This window comes from Propithecus coquereli, unplaced genomic scaffold (genome assembly GCF_000956105.1).
Source record: "Propithecus coquereli isolate 6110/MARCELLA unplaced genomic scaffold, Pcoq_1.0 Scaffold32, whole genome shotgun sequence".
Classification (NCBI taxonomy): domain Eukaryota; kingdom Metazoa; phylum Chordata; class Mammalia; order Primates; family Indriidae; genus Propithecus; species Propithecus coquereli.
The window spans coordinates 8,650,876-8,669,197 of record NW_012148841.1 but is presented as its reverse complement, the minus strand read 5'-3'; the positions used below and the strand labels follow the sequence as shown (position 1 = coordinate 8,669,197).

Sequence of the window (18,322 nt, the reverse complement as noted above, 5' to 3'; positions counted from 1 at the left end):
GAACAAAGTATGTACTCATAAATACTTGCCCACTTAATGGAAAAAGATCTTGGTATATTTATTGTATAGTAGATTTTAAAAGATACACATAAAGTTTTAAAAAATAGAAAATATAAATATTCAATCCAAAGTAGATAAAATCTGCCTTAGAGAAACATTTCAACTTTTACCCATTTTTTTCATAGACGTTTCGGCCTGCTGCAATGTTAGTTGAACGTTCCCAAGACTATGGACACACCTGGAAAGTGTTCAAATATTTCGCAAAAGATTGTGCTACTTCCTTTCCCAACATCACATCTGGCCAGGCCCACGGAGTGGGAGACCTTGTTTGTGACTCCAAATATTCGGATATTGAACCCTCAACTGGTGGTGAGGTAGCATTTCCTTACTTGTATTTCTTTTACTTAAACTGTTAAAAATAAGATTAACTTAAATGAAAAAAATTTAGCTAGTGTTCACTGAAATGTAACTTGAGCTGTTGGCTTCTTAAAAATGAAAGTGTCTAAATTGAAATGAGTCCTGAATAAGAAATAATAAATGCATTATTAGGAGTAATCCTACACAGGAGTGCCCATCTAAGGGTGAGCTGGGGCTAAAATTTAAACTGGGCACCATGGCCCAGAACACCCAGAGGAAGGAAGGCCCATTTCTAACCCTTGCAAAGGACCCGTGCAGGCTAGTAGCAGCCCTGCCTTAGCTGTCTCGTTCTCGTGCTCTGTAAACCTGCGGTCCTCAACCAGTCCGTGACCTGTTTGGGACTAGGCCACAGAGCTCCACTGCCCTTCTGCCTGCCCCTGCCCTGTCAGTGGAAAAATTGTCTTCCATGAAACTCAGGAAGGGAGCAGAGCTGCACAGGAGGAGGTGAAAAGCAAGCAGCTTCATCTGTATTGACAGCAGCTCCCCATCCCTCGCATCACCGTTTGAGCTGCCCCACCTCCCCCCGTCCCATGGAAAAATTGTCTTCCATGAAACCTGTCCCTGGTGCCAAAAAAGTTGGGGACCACTGCTGTAAACCACCACCCCAGAGGAATCTACCAGGAACAACCCTATGAGCAAAGCCGGTGACTGGCAGAGGGGTAGGGTGGGTGTGGGGTGTGGGGCTGTGGGGGTAGGTACGGTTTTATCAGGTAGAGCAGAAAGAATTGGTAGCAGAAGACAGCTCCAGAATTCCCTGCTGGATCCAAATTGATAATGGCTTACTGGTCCATCACTCCATTCCATCCCAGCCCAGGTGCCCTCTTCACCAGTCCTGTTACCATTTCTGTCTATTTCTACTTTTGCATAAAGAGCCAGAAATGACTGGCTCTTTATTTGTATAAATATATGGGGTATAAGTGTAATTTTGTTACATGTATAGATTTTGTATTGGTGAAGTTAGGGCTTTTAGGGTATCCATCACCGGAATAACATACATTGTGCCCATTAAGTAATTTCTCCCCATCCACCCCCCCACCCTGATTAATTACTTATATTCATTTTTGTTCTCAGTACGTTAATTCATATGTTAACCCAAATGATAATCTGTATCCTACACCCACTGGGAAGCAATGGCTCAGCCTTTCTTGTAAGATCAGGATCTCTTCTTTAATACCGCATTTGACAATTATGTTTTGGGGTAATATACTATAAATTACCTACATTTGTTTTACAGGTTGTTTTTAAAGTTTTGGATCCTAGTTTTGAAATTGAAAACCCTTACAGCCCCTACATCCAAGGTATGAATTCCTTTATATTTTTCACATCAACTCCTTTTTAAAAATTTTGTGTTTGGCATATTCCTTGTAATTGTGTTTCTTTTAAAAAAAACTTTTTAATGGTATTTTGTAATCGATATATAATAATTTTACATATTTATGGGGTACATAGTGATTTAATATAATGTATAGTGATCAGATCAGGGTAATTAGCATATCCATCATCTCAAAATTTATCATTTCTTTGTGTTGGGAACATTCACTATCCTCCTTCCAGCTATTTGAAACTATATAACAATAATATTACTAACTGTAGTCATCCTACTGTGGTATAGAACACTTGAGCTTATTTCTCCTATCTAACTATAATTTTATATACTTTATCAATCTCTCTCTATCCCTCCCTTCCCCCTTCTATTCCCAGCCTCTAATATCCTCTGTTCTACATTTTACTTCTATGAGAGCAACTTTTTTTAGTTTCCACATATGAGTGAGAACATGTGATATTTAACTTTTTGTTCCTGGCTTATTTTGCTTGATATAATGTCCTCCAGCTCCATCCATGTTGCCACAAATGAGAGGATTTCATTCTTTTTTATAGCTGAATAGTAATCCATTGTGCATGTATATATATACATATACACATACCACATTTTCTTCATGCATTCATCTGTTGCAGAAACACCTAGGTTGATTCCATATCTTGGCTATTGTGAACAGTGCTGCTATAAACATGGGGGTGCAGGTGCCTCTTCAATATACTGATTTCCTTTCCTTTGGATAAATGCCCAGTAGTGGGATTGTTGGCTCATATGGTAGTTCTATTTGTAGCTTTTTGAAGAACCTCCACACTGTTCTCCATAGTGGCAGTACTACTTTACATTCCCACCATAGGTGTGTTTCCCACTCCCCTCCATACTTCAGTCAAATCTTAGGTGTTTATCCGTTGCTTTGGTCCTTTCTTGTGCACCTGGCATCTCTAGTCAGCCATCTTGCTCTGTAATTGCATTTCAATAGGCATTAAGGGGCTACCAGTCAAGGAGGTTGCCTTGAACTGACACAGCTGACATGTACTTTGATTCATTATTTTCATTATTTTCCTTTGTCCAGACCTTGTGACATTGACAAACCTGAGGATAAACTTTACCAAACTCCATACCCTTGGGGATACTGTGCTTGGAAGGAGGCACAGTGATTCCCTTGATAAATACTACTATGCTCTGTATGAGATGGTTGTTCAAGGCAGCTGTTTTTGCAATGGCCATGCTAGTGAATGTGGCCCCACACAGCAGATGCGGGGAGATGTTTTCAGCCCTCCTGAAATGGTGAGTTATGAACCCAAAAAAGCAGTTGGCTCTCTACCTGCCTTTCACTGTCCTGGTGCTAACTGTAGATCAGACACTCTATGTGGAGATCGACAAACCAGAGTGCCAGCTTTGTGTTGAAGCTGGTGTCATTCAACCTAGCCCAGCAAGCCAAAGGCCTTCCAGTTCCTCTAGACAGAGGTCCTTCTGGATTCTGCCTCATATGAACATCGTTGAACTCATGAGCAGAATTTATAATTTGTGATTTCAAGATAGTCCACTTTGCCTTCTTTTTCTTTGTTTTATAGAACATAGAAATTTGATGAGGAGGAATTATAATTCCACGTTCATTCTCTCACAAAAATTTACTGAAGGCCCATTGTGTGCTGGGTCCTATAGTCAATGCTAAGGTGTTTCAGCAATATCTGACATTGTAAAAATGGTCAATCCAAGTAACATTCTTACACTATGAATGTCTGTGTCTTAATACTATAGATCTCTCTCATTTTGAGGAATAACCTTAAAAGATTAGTGTAGTAGAAGAATTGTATTTTTATGCAGAGCCCCAGGGTGTGTCTACTAAAAAAATTTAAACTACTTATTAGGTGTAATGATATAAGGCTTGGTGTTGAGGCTATTGGACCTTCTCACTCTGCTGCCTTTCATGGGACATAGAGCTTTTCTCTTTGAATGTGGGCCATTTAGAGCATTTTGCGAAAATCCAAGAGCATCACATGCCTTTCTTCAGCTTCCTTCTCTTTTCTAACTCCCTATTATCCCATATGCTCCTAAACCACCCCTGATGCCCCACCCACAAAAAAATCCCTTTCCCATCCTGTCCCTCATTTTACCAAGGGCTGCAACATGCTACCCTGAAACTAGAATTCAGAAATGCCAAAAAAATATGTTGTAAATATGTATGGTCACTGAACTTAGCAAACTTTTAAAAATTTAAAAGCTAGTTAAGGAAATAATAGAAGATAATCAAGGTTGGTATTGTAATTTACACATGGGAAACTGAGAACAAGAGAGGCCCTGTGGCCCTGGTATTTCATTTTCCATTTAAAGAACCCCAGCATCCTCAAAGATAAGCCCTCGTTGAACTCTCCTTTTCCTTACTGCACAATGCAGGTTCATGGTCGGTGTGTCTGTCAGCACAATACAGATGGTCTGAACTGTGAGAGATGCAAGGACTTCTTCCAGGATGCTCCTTGGAGGCCAGCTGCGGGCCGCCAGGACAACGCTTGCAGACGTGGGTGAAAATAAGTTCTCTGCATAAACTGAGTGTGCGCTTATCTCAAAGAACACTCAATGCTTTTCTGTGGGGCTGCAGGCACCAAAATGGTGAAGCTATGGCTCCCAGCTCCACAGCTTCCTAGTGGAATACCCCGATGTCTCTCACACGGGAGAATCACCAACTTCTCAAACTCGCACACCACAGATTAACTCTCATTTTAAGAATGAAGCAGTATGAATGTTGTGTGGCACGCTTCCAGAAGAGGGACAGAGCCATGGAATGGCAATGTCAATGGGGACCGTGCAACTCCAAGAATTTGGTGAACAGTAGACTTAGTGCAGAAATCCCTACCGCCTTCCTGAATAACCACACAGTCTGTGAATGTGACCTTGAACCCATCTGTAGGATAACAGGAGAAATAAGGTCCAGGATTGAGTCTGACAGGCTATTGCATTTTTAAATAAAATATTTAGGCGAACAAGATGTTTTTGTTTAGAGTAACATGTTTGCTGCCTCTGAATTTTTGATGGACTTCCAAACAAACTTGTTATTCAGTCTTTTTCCCAGACTTGGGAAAAACAGTATGTAAGGGAATGAAAGGTCTCTAGAAGAGCTCTAATGAAAAACCTCATCGGTGAGAGTCACAGTATAGGAAACCCAGCAAGATACAGCCTGGCCCTAGTTGGGAAAAAACCAACAGGACAAACAACATAGACATCATGGAGCAGACGTTACCATGAAGACAAACAAACGTCTCCAGACAGACTGCCTTTCCCTCAGTCCTCTGGCTCAGCCCCAGATGAGAGAAGAGTGACCTGCAGCCCTTCCTGCTCTTCTGCCCCTGTGGAAGGAGAGAGGCCGAGTGGCCTCACCCTGACATCTTAACTGAGAACCCCAGCACATGTAGAACATTTCACATAAAGAACTGGAATTGACAAATCGTAGGTCTGTAGAAGTATTCTTCATTACAGAACACTACTACAAATACTGCTTCTAGAGCACCTAAATGGTTTATTGTTGTTCGCTTGATTTTTAAAAACTATCTATTAAACGTTTGGGGAACACATTTTGTATAAAATATACGAACAGAGGCAGATTGCTAAAAAGACCCTTTGTGCGCTTGGTGCATCTACACAGAGTGGCGGGAGGTCGCGGAGGATGAGCAGGTGCGTGACCAGCGGTCCTGAGGCCTGGACACACCTCTCGGTAACTCTCCTCTCCTTTCGCAGCGTGTAGCTGTAACGGCCACTCTGACCGCTGTCACTTCGACATCACCGCGTTCCAGGCGAGCGGCGGCCGCAGCGGGGGCGTGTGCGAAGGCTGCGGGCACAACACCGAGGGGCAGCACTGCGACCGCTGCAGGCCGCTCTTCTACAGGGACCCCCTCAAGGCCATCTCGGATCCTTACGCGTGCATCCGTAAGTCCCCGGCCACGGTCTGGGCAGATCACAGTTGGGTCTCACTTAGCTGCCAGCCCACTCTGCTTAACAGCGCCTCCAAACTCTGCGGGAGCGGAGGATTGCAAACGCTTCAGCTGTCGGAGCTCTTCTTCCTGCAAACGAGCTGATCCAAATCCTCCGCGTCCGTCCTGCTAGTGTGGCGGTAGTGGCTGTTACTGGGGAATCGGGAAATCATTCTGGATTCCACCAGGAGGGGCGGATGCTTTCGGAAGATGCCACAGACATCCTGGGTATCATGGAAGTCAGCCCGGAGAAGTGACTAAAGTAGTGAGATTGGCTAAAACATTCGACTGGCCGTAGACCATTGAATTTTGCTGTTAAGATGAGTGAGGTGACCTATTTACCTTGCAATCAATCAATCAATCAACCTTTAAAAATCTTTCATTTTTAATCTAAACTTTTAAAAGTGAAATATTTTAACCGTATACAAAATAATAGAGAACAATATATTAAAGACCCTTATATCCACCACCAGCTTTGTTAAAACTTAGTGTCTTAGGACTTTCTTTAATAAAGCAAGACAGGCACTATTAATGTAGCAGGGACACCTCTGTCCCTACTCTTCTTGCTGAGGGTCAACGCTCTCATATATTTGGCATTCATCATTACCATGCTTGTTTTTACGTTTTCACATGTGTTTTTATTCAAAGCATTATATGTTGGTGTGTTTTCAAACTTTAGATAAATGATACCATGTTGTATGTATCCTTCAGCAACTTGGGTATTTCATGCAACTTTATATTTTTGAGATTTGTCCGTATCAGGTAGCCCTAATTCTTCCATTTAAATTTCTGTATAGAATTCCTTCCTATAAATATGACAAAATTTATTTGTCCATTTTTCTTCTGATGCTACAATAAACGTTCTTGCATATATGACCTTGGGCACATGTGCAAAAACTGTCTCTAAGAGACATACCTAGAAGTATAATTTGTAGGCCATGGGGTATGGATTTGATTGATTAGATAATACTGATTGATTGATTAGATAATACTGAATTGTTCCCTAAGTGGGCATGCTGATTACCACTGACAACAATAGTGTATGAGAGTTCCTATGGCTCTATATCCTTGCTAACACTTGGTTTTGTCAAACTTCAATTTTTGCTCATATTGGTTTTGTTACATTTTCATTTTTGCTAATGAAATGGTATCTCATCATTGTTTTAATTTGCATTTCCCTGCAGGACTGGGACTAGAGTGAGGCAAGGAGAGTACTTAGGTCCCAAAATTTAAGAACTCACTCACTGTCAGGGTCATGAAAGTGCAAAGCTGACACTTGCCGCTTGCACGAACCTGAGAGTAAGTACCTCCTTAAATTTTGTGTCCAGGGTAACTTGCTAGCTCACTCTAGTCCCATCACTGCTGTACATTATTGCCCAGATAAATACTCTGATCTAATTTCAAATACCCAGTGTCAGTAACTGGGTCTAAGATCATATTCTACTTGCAAACTAAGAAATTAGCCTGTTATTGTTTCATAGATACCAGCAGAAGATGCGAAACTCCTGAGCCAAAAACAAAGGACTTTATAACTTATGGTATAGCGAGCAACAAGATCATTGTATTGTCCTGGGTTCCCATGTCCCCAAGTCCCAAAGGTGGCAACACAAAGTATACCATATGGATGCTGCACGCCTAGTGATTTTACTTCACAGCTGGAGAACACTAAACTCAGAGGGTTCATTCATTGCCTTATAGCGAGTGGAAGCCAGCCTGCTTTTTGTCTGGGGGAAGATGCTACCTCATGTCTCAAGGTTGCTTGCTGCAAACACAACCATGAGAAATAGCCTGAGGTAGGAGCAGGCAGGGCCTTGCACAGTCGGCACCCAGCAGCCGTGGAGGACTGCTTACCCCCATACCTGGATCCTGACTCTTAGGCTGTATCATCAATATAATGTTAAAGTGGAGTGGGAGGGTGTCTGCTATAAAAAAAACGTAACTTGAAATTTCACATAATCATGACACATGAAATGAAGTCTTATACAAAAGTAATTCAGTAGCCATCTGAACACATTCAATGTCCTAGATTTCAAACTTTAAATGATTACAATATAGAAAAAGCATCAATGAGGTGTTTTTGCTCAGATTATTTAGGAGATATCTAATTTCATAAAATTTATCTTACATGACTTCAAAATTGATATTTTCTGAGAATCCAGTTCTTAATATGTTTCTTTAGAGCAATTTCCTGTCTTCCAATTTTTACCAGAATCTGTAATCATACACACCTTTTGTTCTTTTTTGGTTATTTTTTATTTGTTTGTTTATTTTAGAGACAGGATCTTGCTCTCTCTGCTGCCCAGGCTGGAGTGCAGTGGTGCAATCATAGCTCACTGAAATCTCAAATTCCTGGGCTCAAGCAATCCTCCTGCCTTGGCCTCCCCAGTAGCTGGAACTATAGATAACACACCACCATGCCCAGATAATTTTTTTTTAATTTATTTTTTGTAGAGACAGGGTCTCGATATTTTGCTCAGGCTGCTCTTTTTTTATTTATTTATTTGTTTCAGGATATTACGGAGGTACAAACATTTTGGTTACATGTTATGACTTTGCCACACCCAAACCATGATTTGGGGTGTGCCTTTTCCCCCCTATCATGCTCACCGCGTCCATGAGTTGTGAGTTTACCCACCCTCAACCCTGCAATCCCTGAAGAATATTACTACTGTGTGAGCACCATAGTGTTGATCAGTTAGTGCCAATTTGATGGCGAGTACAAGTGGTGCCTGTTCTTCCATTGGATTAATAAAATCAGGCTGCTCTTTGAATCCCTTGCCTCAAGCCATCCTCCCACTTCCGCCTCCCAAAGTGCTGAAATTACAGGCATGAGCCACCACTCATTGGCTAACATCTTTTATTGTTTTAAAAGCTATGAATTTACAAAAGACGTTGAAATTGCTCTCTTGGGTAGAGTCAGGAAAATACAGTGTTTTGAAACAAATAATCTAGGAATCTGGAAAGAGATTTAGAAATAATAAACCAAATATTTTGAACAAATCAACCAATCTTTTTCCTTAAGATCGACTTAGTATTAACTTGATAGTGCTTTTGAAAGAAACCAAGGAAAGAAAACTTGTATACATACCTGATGTGAAATTAAGAAGTCATTCTAGAAAATAGAAAAAAAAAATTAAAAAAAACAAAAACAAAGCAAAACAAATTTTTTTTAAAAAATCATTCTTTGTAAACAAGGAATTTTTCCATAAAAGGCAGATGAGGAGCTTGCAACAAACTCTGGTCACAAGACTCCCCCATTTCCTTCAGGTTACCTAAGCATGTGTTTATGTCTGTGTATACAGATGATGTGTATTAAGAAGATTGATTAGCATTCTCATGTAAATTTTCTCTAAGTTGTCCTTGTTTGAACCTAAATATTTACATAAACAGATTCCAGGCATAAGAGTTGACTAATTTGGGGTTTTCTACAATTAACAGTTAAATTTGCTACAGAAAAACAAAGATTTGGTAGATTCAACCACGGATAATAAAGTTTGCTAGAACGAAATTATGTGACAGCAAGAGGTTTTACTGGACTTCTAAAGGCTGTGACATAGGTTTTATTGGACTTCTAAAGGCCTTACATAAGTTTACTTTTACTTATTTCCAAGTAAAGTTACTATCTACCCTCTCACATCCCTTTCCCAGAGGATACTTCTGTGCATAATTAAATTATACTCTGGGACTCAATACCGATCCTTTGGAATATCTCCAAAATAAAGCTGAGCTTTTTCCTTTTGGCAACTTCTAAAATGAATCCAGCTTATTCCCTTCTTTCTAGAAGCAACTGGATTTAATTAGAAGCAAATTGTGGTTTTTCTAAACTAAACAGAACCCAATGCTGTTTTTCCATAGTAAGATTTTATCACCAGTCACAAACCAGTAACAAGCAATTGAAACTTGAAAGATTCTGTCAGACAGCTAAGCCCCTTTGCTTCAATGACTCCAAACAACTGGTTAGACTGGATTTTTTCCACTAAACTCACTAACCTAAATGGCTGTTATATTGACATAGTTTTAGACTTAAGAGTTTTGTTTTTAGTAATCCAAAGCAAACGTGTATAATTGTGAACGTGATTGTTCCTTAAAATCAGGATATTAATTTTTTATGTTTATTGCATTTCTTAAAAGTAGAATCCCTTGGAAACACAGTACCACAAAGGTACAAGAGACCTTGGTGAACATCTAATGCCCACAAGCACACTTGTCCTCTATGCCAAAGCCACGAGTGCCATTTCAGCATCTACCGGGTACCTCCAATGATGAGGGGTTCAGATGTATTGGGCAGCCCTCGCTGTTAGAGAGTTCTTCCTCATCCTCGATCAATCATACTGTCAGCATTCTTTTTCATATGACATGCCATCCATGAGGTGTTCAAATTTCAACTTTAAAAAAGGGGGGAAGGAGTTGCTACTTTTGTTGCTTCTCGGCTAGAGGTGACTGTTTATTCCATTTTTCGGAATCTCTTCATCCAGGCTTTTTATCCCACCAGCAGATTTCTAAAAAGAGAACAAGGGTATGAATATCTCTTACTGTTCCCTCTCTTTCTTTTTTATAGGTGTTCCTTCCAGGAAGGATCAAAAAGAATGTCACTTTCCTGGTGACATGTTTCTCTATGATAGAGAAGGAAAGACTTCCCTTTTAACTATGTTTCAGAGCTTTGGTAGACATTTTCCGTGATTTCTCTTTCTTTCTCATGTCCCTTGTAATGACATAAATATGTTATTACAACATCCCACACTTATTTCATGGCCTTATTTTCACCTTTAGAGTCTTTTTCTTTTGTTCAATCTATTTTTCAGGAGAAATTCATATAAAAATTAACCATTTTAAAATGAACAACAATTCACTGGTACAATGTCATGCAACCACCACATCTACCTAGTTCTAAAACGTTTCATCATCCCCAAAAGAATCATTCTATTCCTAACATCCAGTTTTCATAGTAGCAGTCTTGCTCTGGTCCTCTGACTTTTGAATCATTTGCAAATCTTTTAAGATATATATATATGGAATTATTCAACATTTTCCAAGGCCAGAGATCTGGAATACATTTCCAAACAGCCCTTGCCTGTTGGTCTAATTATTTAAACATATTTAATTTTTTAAACAAAGTAAGAAAGTTATAGTGTGGGTAAAATGCTATGCTTATATTTCAGTCTTCCCACGATTTGCAACTAACTGAGACAATACATGTCTGTGTTCCCAGCTTGTGAATGTGACCCTGATGGGACCGTGTCTGGAGGCATTTGTGTGAGCCACTCTGACCCTGCAGTGGGATCTGTGGCCGGCCAGTGCCTATGTAAGGAGAACGTGGAAGGAGCCAACTGCGACCAGTGCAAGCCCAACCACTATGGCCTGAGCGCCACCGACCCCCTGGGCTGTCAGCGTAAGTCCACAGGGGCTGGGCCACCAACCCTGATACATTTTAGAGCTTGGGGTTGTCTCTGTCAGCCCTAGAATTGGGTAATTGTAAATGCATAAGAGTCCCCTGTAATCCTCTGGGTTTTAAAAAGTGATACAGTAACTTCTGCAAATTTTAAGAACTTAGTGGAGAACTTTGCTCCTTGGTTTGCTGAGTTTATCATAAAGGACCAGCAGGGGGTGTTCACATCTCCCCACTGGAACAAACACAGGGAAAAGTGCCAAGAAATGTAATGCCAAGTTGTGAAACCTTTAGAAAAATGGTCCCCACTAGGACTCTACATTCAAATTCATTGAATTACATTATGCATTTCTGCAAGATTGATGTCTTCTTAGGCAATTTTCAAGTGCTAGTTTCTTTTCTTTTTATTTTTTTAATTACTTTTTCCCTTTCTTCTCACACCCCTCCTAGTATTGGTCCATATGGTGTCTGACAAAGAAAAGAAAAAAGTTAAAGAGGCAAGGGGAGGGGAGAGATGGAAGGGAAATAGAAAAGAGCCTCAGCAGTTTTCTGAGGCCAAATAGGCAGACCCTTGGCTGTAGGATCACAGAAGTTCAGAGCTGCTTGGGGCCTCGTAGAGCTGCAGATTCCTTAGGGAATCTGAGTAAATAATTTCCATTTGGTCACAGGATCATGCTCCATATGTTTGCCTATGTAAGGAAGTGTGGATTATTTGCATGTTTAGAGAGCATGAGGCTGAATCTTTCTGTAATAAAATGTTCTTCTTAGATTTGGTGGCAAAATGAAATATGAGAATGAATTTTATAGTCAAACCAATTTGCCGTTGCACCTTTCAACACTCCACACATCTTCCTTGTTCTCTGACTAACCCGATGCCCTCCAAGAACAGGCTAACATTATTTTGTGTGCGTTTGTAACAGCTTTATTGAGATATAATTCATGTACCATACAACTAACCCTTTAAAGTATGCAGTTCAATGATTTTTAGTATATTGAAAGTTGTGTAACCATCACCACAATTTTAGAATATTTTTCTCACCACAAAAAAGAAACCCCACTTCTGGGTATATGCCCCAAAGAACTGAAAGCAGAGTTTTGAAGAGATATTTGTGCACCCATATCCATAGCAGCAACATTGACAATAGCCAAAAGGTGGAAGTAACCAAGTGTCCACTGGTGGGTGATAGATAAGCAAAATGTGGTCTATATATACAATGAAATATTATTCAGTCTTGAAGGAAATTCTGACACTTGCTTCAACATGGTTGACCATGAAGGATATTATGCTGAGTGAAAGAAGCCAGTCACAAAAAGACAAATGCTATATAATTCCACTTATCTGAGGTACCTAGAGTAGTCAAAATCATAGAGACAGAAAGTAGAATGGTGGTTGCCAGGGCTTGGACGAAAGAGGAATGGAGAGTTGTTTAATGAGCACAGTTTCAATTGTGCGAGATGAAAAGAGTTTAAGAGATCGCTTGCACAACAATGTGAATGTACTTAACACAACTGACCTGTATACTTAAAAATGGTTAAGATGATAAATTTTATTTTTTCAAAAATAAAAAAAAAGAAACCCCATACCCTTTCAGCTACCACCTCCCTATATCCCACTCTTCCAGCCCTAGGCAAACACTATTCTATTTTCTGTCATTATAGATTTTCCTGTTATGGACATTTCATACAAATAGAATCCTATGAGGTCTTTTGTGACTGGCTTGTTTCACTTAACATAATGTTCTTGAGATTCATGCATGTGGTAGCTTGTACTTCATTTTTTATTGCTGAATAATATTCCATTGCATAGGTATACCACATTTCATTTGTTCAATCATCAGTTGATGGACATTTGAGCCGTGTCCATGAACATTGGCTTTCCTGCAGGGGAAGGGTATACCCGGCTCTGGTAGCATAGCTTCTTAGACTTCACAATGCAAGGAGGACTCAGAGGAGAAAAAGGAGGCAGAGAATGAAGAGAAAAAGTTAACAAGGTAGTAAGAAAGAAAAGAGAAAGAGCAATGATAGATGCATCTGCCAAAAAAGGAGCTGTCAATAATAACTGTGACACTCAGAAACTCTTGCCCCAGAGTCACACAACCTGGTCAGCATCACTCAGGATAACTGTGCCAGTACTCCAGCTTGCACAGCTTTCTACTTGTCTCTTCCTAATTGCCATTCAGTAGAGCTAAATCAGGCTCTGGAAGTGTCTGGCACAGGATTTCCTGTGTGAGGTTATAGGCAGTACAATGATCATGCAGCCAGGCAGACAATGAACCTGGCAGGGCAGGCGGTTCTGTGTTATTGTGGCTATGCTTTTTGTGTGGTATGAGCTATTAAGGGCATTGACAAGAGTGGAGGAATTAAGAATGAGAATAACTGTGTATGCTGTGCTTTCAGCCTGTAACTGTAACCCCCTTGGGAGTCTGCCACTCTCGACCTGTGATGTGGATACAGGCCAATGCTTGTGCCAGTCATATGCCACTGGGCCACGCTGCGATGAATGCGCTGTACGTATTTGCCTGCAATTTTCCTTTTATAAAGTGATGCAGATGTCTATGGCCATTGCAGAGAAGAGACTTGGCCTTGTTAATCTCTTTCCTTGTTCTATTGTATTTCAGTACTCCCGTGGTGTGAGTATTTAACTACAGAAATGGGCAAACATTATACATCAGCCTCCCCCCGCCCCGCCCCCGCAGAGAGCTGGCTATTAAACATTTACCAGCACAGCACTGACTTGGACTGAACCAGCCCAGGCACAGATGTCAATGGGCTTACCCATTGTTTTCCTGAAAGTGCCAAGCAGTAGAAGAGAAGAGCATTCATCTGCCCACTTTTTTGGCACACCAGACCACGGGGCCTTTCTTCTGTCTCTTGTACACAATCCCCTACCTTTCCCTGCTTAAAAAATATTTTGTATGAGCTCTTAAAAAAAAAAAAAAAAAAACTTAGGTTTAAATGTATTTCAGATTCCTGTGGGAAATAAACTCTTGGATTTTTCACAGACTTCACTAAACACACGAGCATGTATGTTCTAAAATTAGTAAAATGAAACCATTTCACTCCAAAAGAAACATGTCATGCAATGGGGGAACTCAAACACTACTCTTTTCTTTGTTCTCCAATCTTGGCAGCCCACGATGACATTTTAGAAAGAAAAAGACAAAAAAAACTTAACCTAATAAAAGAACAGTGACCTTGATGTGTCTGAAGAAATATAGCCAATAAATAAGAAACATATGCCTAGGGACATAGTTTTGTGCTAATATTTTAAGTCATTTTACTAAAAACAGGTTGGGACAGAGAAGGTGGGGAAAAGAAGGACGGAAGGACATATGAAGAAGGGACTCTGTAAGACAGGTCAGGGAATCGAATCGTTTTACATAAAAGAGGAAGGTTGGCCACACCAATATCTATGACCACAGGTGTGTCACACAAGGAAGGGTGCATAGTTGGTCACAGAATCAACAAAGATACCAAGTCAGAAAATTCCAGACAAGCCTTTGGCTCAGGCTGACCTTTTTCACTGGCTGGTTGACTGTTACGTGTGCTATGCAAACTCATTTTTACTCGCAGGAGGGAAATAGCCGCCAGGGGCCGCCCCGTGGGCAGCTGTCCACCTCAGCTAAGCCCAGGCACCCACGATGCGCTCCATATCCACATGCATCCAATGCTGCCCTGGGTCTGGGCTGAGCTGGCCAACACGACAGCAGACCGCGGCCTAGAGGGGTTTTCACAGCCACATCCTGAGGGAAGCAGTTCATGTCCCCCTTTTTTTTTTTTTCTTAAACTCAAGTTTGGTTTTGGGAAAAATATCAAAAGTCCTTTGTTGCATTGTGTCCAAAGACATCAATGTTTAATGTTTAAAATAAATCTTTCTGAGTAAAACCGAGCATAGAATTTTGCCGGGATAACAAAAGGATATGGATACTTAACAAGACCATTTCAAACAAGAGTCTAAATTTTAGCAGAGCAGGTTAAATTAAATTGGAAGGGGAGGTATTTTTCTGAGCATTCTATACTGAATGTTATCAGACTCAAAAAATAGTTGTTTGTATCTCACCAGCTGTTTAAATTGAATAAAGGTCAGGATGTTGCAATGATGAAAAAGTCTTCAACAGCAGAGTTGACTCTGTCACACAGGTTCACTTTATGCCAAAACAACTGACTCTCACAAATAAATGACTCTACTAAATGGTGATATTCGCATATCTCCAAATCAGCTTGATTGATTTTTCTACCTCCATACTTCAGAACTGTGTACATAAAATCCCTAGGGATTGTTGTGGCAAGGGGACCTATCAGTTTTATTAAAGCACTTGCAAATAGGCTGGTAGAAGAACTTCTCCAGGAAGTATTCAGTGATCCAGCTTTAGCATAAACTGATGCTATTAGAGGAATCATGTGCATTCCATTGCATTTCCACTGGACACTTGAAACATGGACAACCTGCCTGTCCCCTTTACTTCAAGTCGTGGAGCTGGGAGATGAGTCCATGGAGATCATTCACCAAGTGTGCAGTCAAGGAAGGCTGCTCTGTGATTGTTCAGGCTGTTTAGCTATGTGATATGTGGCGATTGCATTGTAGTGATTATAATATTACACTACAGAGCAGCAAATATCTTTACAGCTGGAATCAACTGAGCCTTTTTTCTCTGCAGGTTGGATACTGGGGCCTGGGAAATCATCTCCGTGGGTGTTCTCCCTGTGACTGTGACATTGGAGGTGCTTATTCTAACATGTAAGTCAGTAAAGTGAATGATGAAATTCTATAGAAATAGTCCTTATTTTCACATAAAAGCACATTTTATTCTAATATGCTCATAGTCACAGGTGAAGAATTTTATTCCATGACAAGCAAATATCTCAAGGTGTTAACCGCAACCGCATTGATTTCTTTTAATTCAGATATTTCCAAGGGTGAGGTAGACAATCTTCTTGCCTGGGTATCCCATGAGCTGCTGGGATAGATGCCTGGACACACGTCACTTGACCTGCCGAAAACACCAGCTCTTTGCCATCCTGTAAAGAGAGGTCCTAATGCTCGTCTTTTCCCAGATTTTAAAACAGAACCAGAGAGCCACCAGGGAAAGAAGTGGCTGCCTGGGTTCGTTTTCAAGATCGGTGTTGTTGAGCCCACCGCTGCTCCGCGTCCTCCCAGGACTATTGATGGATCAATTCCAAGAATTGGTGCAAACTCGGGGGCATTAGCCCAGCAACCCCACACACTCATTTTACGCTCACCCCCCTCTACGTTTTTTTGTGATGGATTGTTTTTTCCTCAGGTGCTCACCGAAGGATGGGCAGTGTGAATGCCGCCCACACATTGTTGGCCGCAGCTGCACCGAACCAGCCCCTGGGTACTTCTTTGCTCCTTTGAATTTCCATCTCTATGAGGCAGAGGAAGCCACGCCACTCCAAGGACTTGCGCCTTTGGTGTGTATTTCATTTAATCTGTCTGCAGACTTCATTTGATGGCACGTCAGTAAATACACTCAGCAGCACTTGAGATCGTGGTTAAAATACCTAGAGTGCTTTTGCCCACAGACGCAGATCACAGGAGAGTTTGTTGTATCTTGCAACTGCAGATTATATAAATACTTGAGAGAGAAGTCTGTTTTGTTTCTTTGTACCTCAGTTCTAGCACAGAGCCTGGTACATATATGTAGATTTGATCAAATTATGATGAAAGAGTTGACTCTTGCCCTTTCAGTGCAACCATTAGATAAAACAGATAAAATGTTGTTTTTTGGAGACAGGGTCTCACTCTGTTGCTCAAGCTGGAGTGCAGTGTTATGATCATAGCTCACCGCAGCCTAGAATTCCTAGGCTTCAAGTGACCCTCCCACCTCAACCTCCCAAATAGCTGGGACCACAGGCACATGCTCACCATGCCCAGCTAATTTTTTTATTTTTTGTAGAGATGAGGGTCTTGCTATGTTGCCCAGACTGGGCTTGAACTCCTGGCCTGAAGTGATCCTCCCATTTGGGGCTCCCAAAGTGCTAAGATTAGAGGCATGAGCCACCGTGCCTGGCCCTAAAATGTGTTTATTGAACCTCTACTTTTCTGTCTCCCTCATAACACTATAAGCTATAAAAGAGTGGGGAGGAGGGGAAGGTATACACCATTCATCATTGTTGCATTAGTGCCTCGCACAGTGTGCCTAACACATAGTAGGAGCTTTATAGATATTTGCTAATGAATGAATGAATAAGGTATATAAGGTAGGTTCTCAAGAGTGTGACTCCAGCCACAGACAGGAATATGGCAAAAGAAATGTAAGTCAAGGTAAAGGTCCTTAAGGAGAAAAAGCACATGGAAATCTATTCTAAAGACAGGATTTGGATAGATAAAGAAAACAAGGGAACCCATTCCAGGTTCCTATGACCAAGTTGTTCCTTGAATCTCTTTCCTGTCTGGACACTGTTGGCAGGGAGGAATGAAAATGCCCCTTAGGAGGCTTGGAATTCGGTCTTTTACTGATTGAAATTGAGGCAAGAACAGGAGACTTTCGCTGTCCCCACTTAGACGTACACCTGCAGTGGGCGCAATCAAAATGAAGCAATCCTATGTCCGGATTCTTCTTCATGGTCTTTAATGTTGCATTTTTGTGATGGTGGCCAAAAAGATAACTTTTGGAAAGGAATATTGGTAGTTATATTTTAGGCCATAACTAGTTCCCATTTTTTAGAAAAGAAAATACAAAAAAAAAACATGGTTTTCTAAAATAGAAGAACTGTTACTTAACATGTATTCAGTATAGCCGTGTGGTGCAGCACCCAGCACACAGCACACCCTGAATGAACGTTTATCCTGTTATCAATTAAATAGGAAAATACTGAGTACGCTAACACAGCTCTGAACCAGGCGTCACGAGTCGAGTGTCTGCAACAATGCTGGTTTCATTTGTTAGCAGGTCATGTCCCTCGTTACATGAAGCCTTATTACTCCCTCCGTGGCTTAAAGAAAAATATCAAGGATACAGAATAGGTTTAAAGGGCAAGTTAAATGTCCTTAAAAGATTGGATAATAAGACCTATGACAAAAGAAAGGAAATTCAAGGTGGGATTGATATTGAATGCTTAAAATGCAATAATGTGAATAATTTTCTTCCTCTGCTTAAGACATTAATTGTATTAGAAAAGATGTAGGAACCATTTAATTCCACATTCATTTAACAATTTTTTGGTATGCTTTCTATGCTATCACTGCTGCTGTAGTATTATTATTTCATTTATTTA

General features: G+C 40.7%; 1 protein-coding gene across 1 annotated transcript in view; it reads left to right on the top strand.

The window, feature by feature from the left end:
• LAMB4 (laminin, beta 4) overlaps nucleotides 1-18,322 on the top strand; it is a 99,489-nt gene that overhangs the window by 20,262 nt on the left and 60,905 nt on the right. The window contains exons 5-13 of the mRNA XM_012650298.1: nucleotides 186-374; nucleotides 1,652-1,715; nucleotides 2,805-3,019; nucleotides 4,130-4,250; nucleotides 5,465-5,653; nucleotides 10,907-11,086; nucleotides 13,481-13,590; nucleotides 15,742-15,821; nucleotides 16,366-16,516. Of these exons, the coding sequence (XP_012505752.1) occupies nucleotides 186-374; nucleotides 1,652-1,715; nucleotides 2,805-3,019; nucleotides 4,130-4,250; nucleotides 5,465-5,653; nucleotides 10,907-11,086; nucleotides 13,481-13,590; nucleotides 15,742-15,821; nucleotides 16,366-16,516 (1,299 nt within the window). The remainder of the gene's footprint in view (nucleotides 1-185; nucleotides 375-1,651; nucleotides 1,716-2,804; nucleotides 3,020-4,129; nucleotides 4,251-5,464; nucleotides 5,654-10,906; nucleotides 11,087-13,480; nucleotides 13,591-15,741; nucleotides 15,822-16,365; nucleotides 16,517-18,322) is intronic.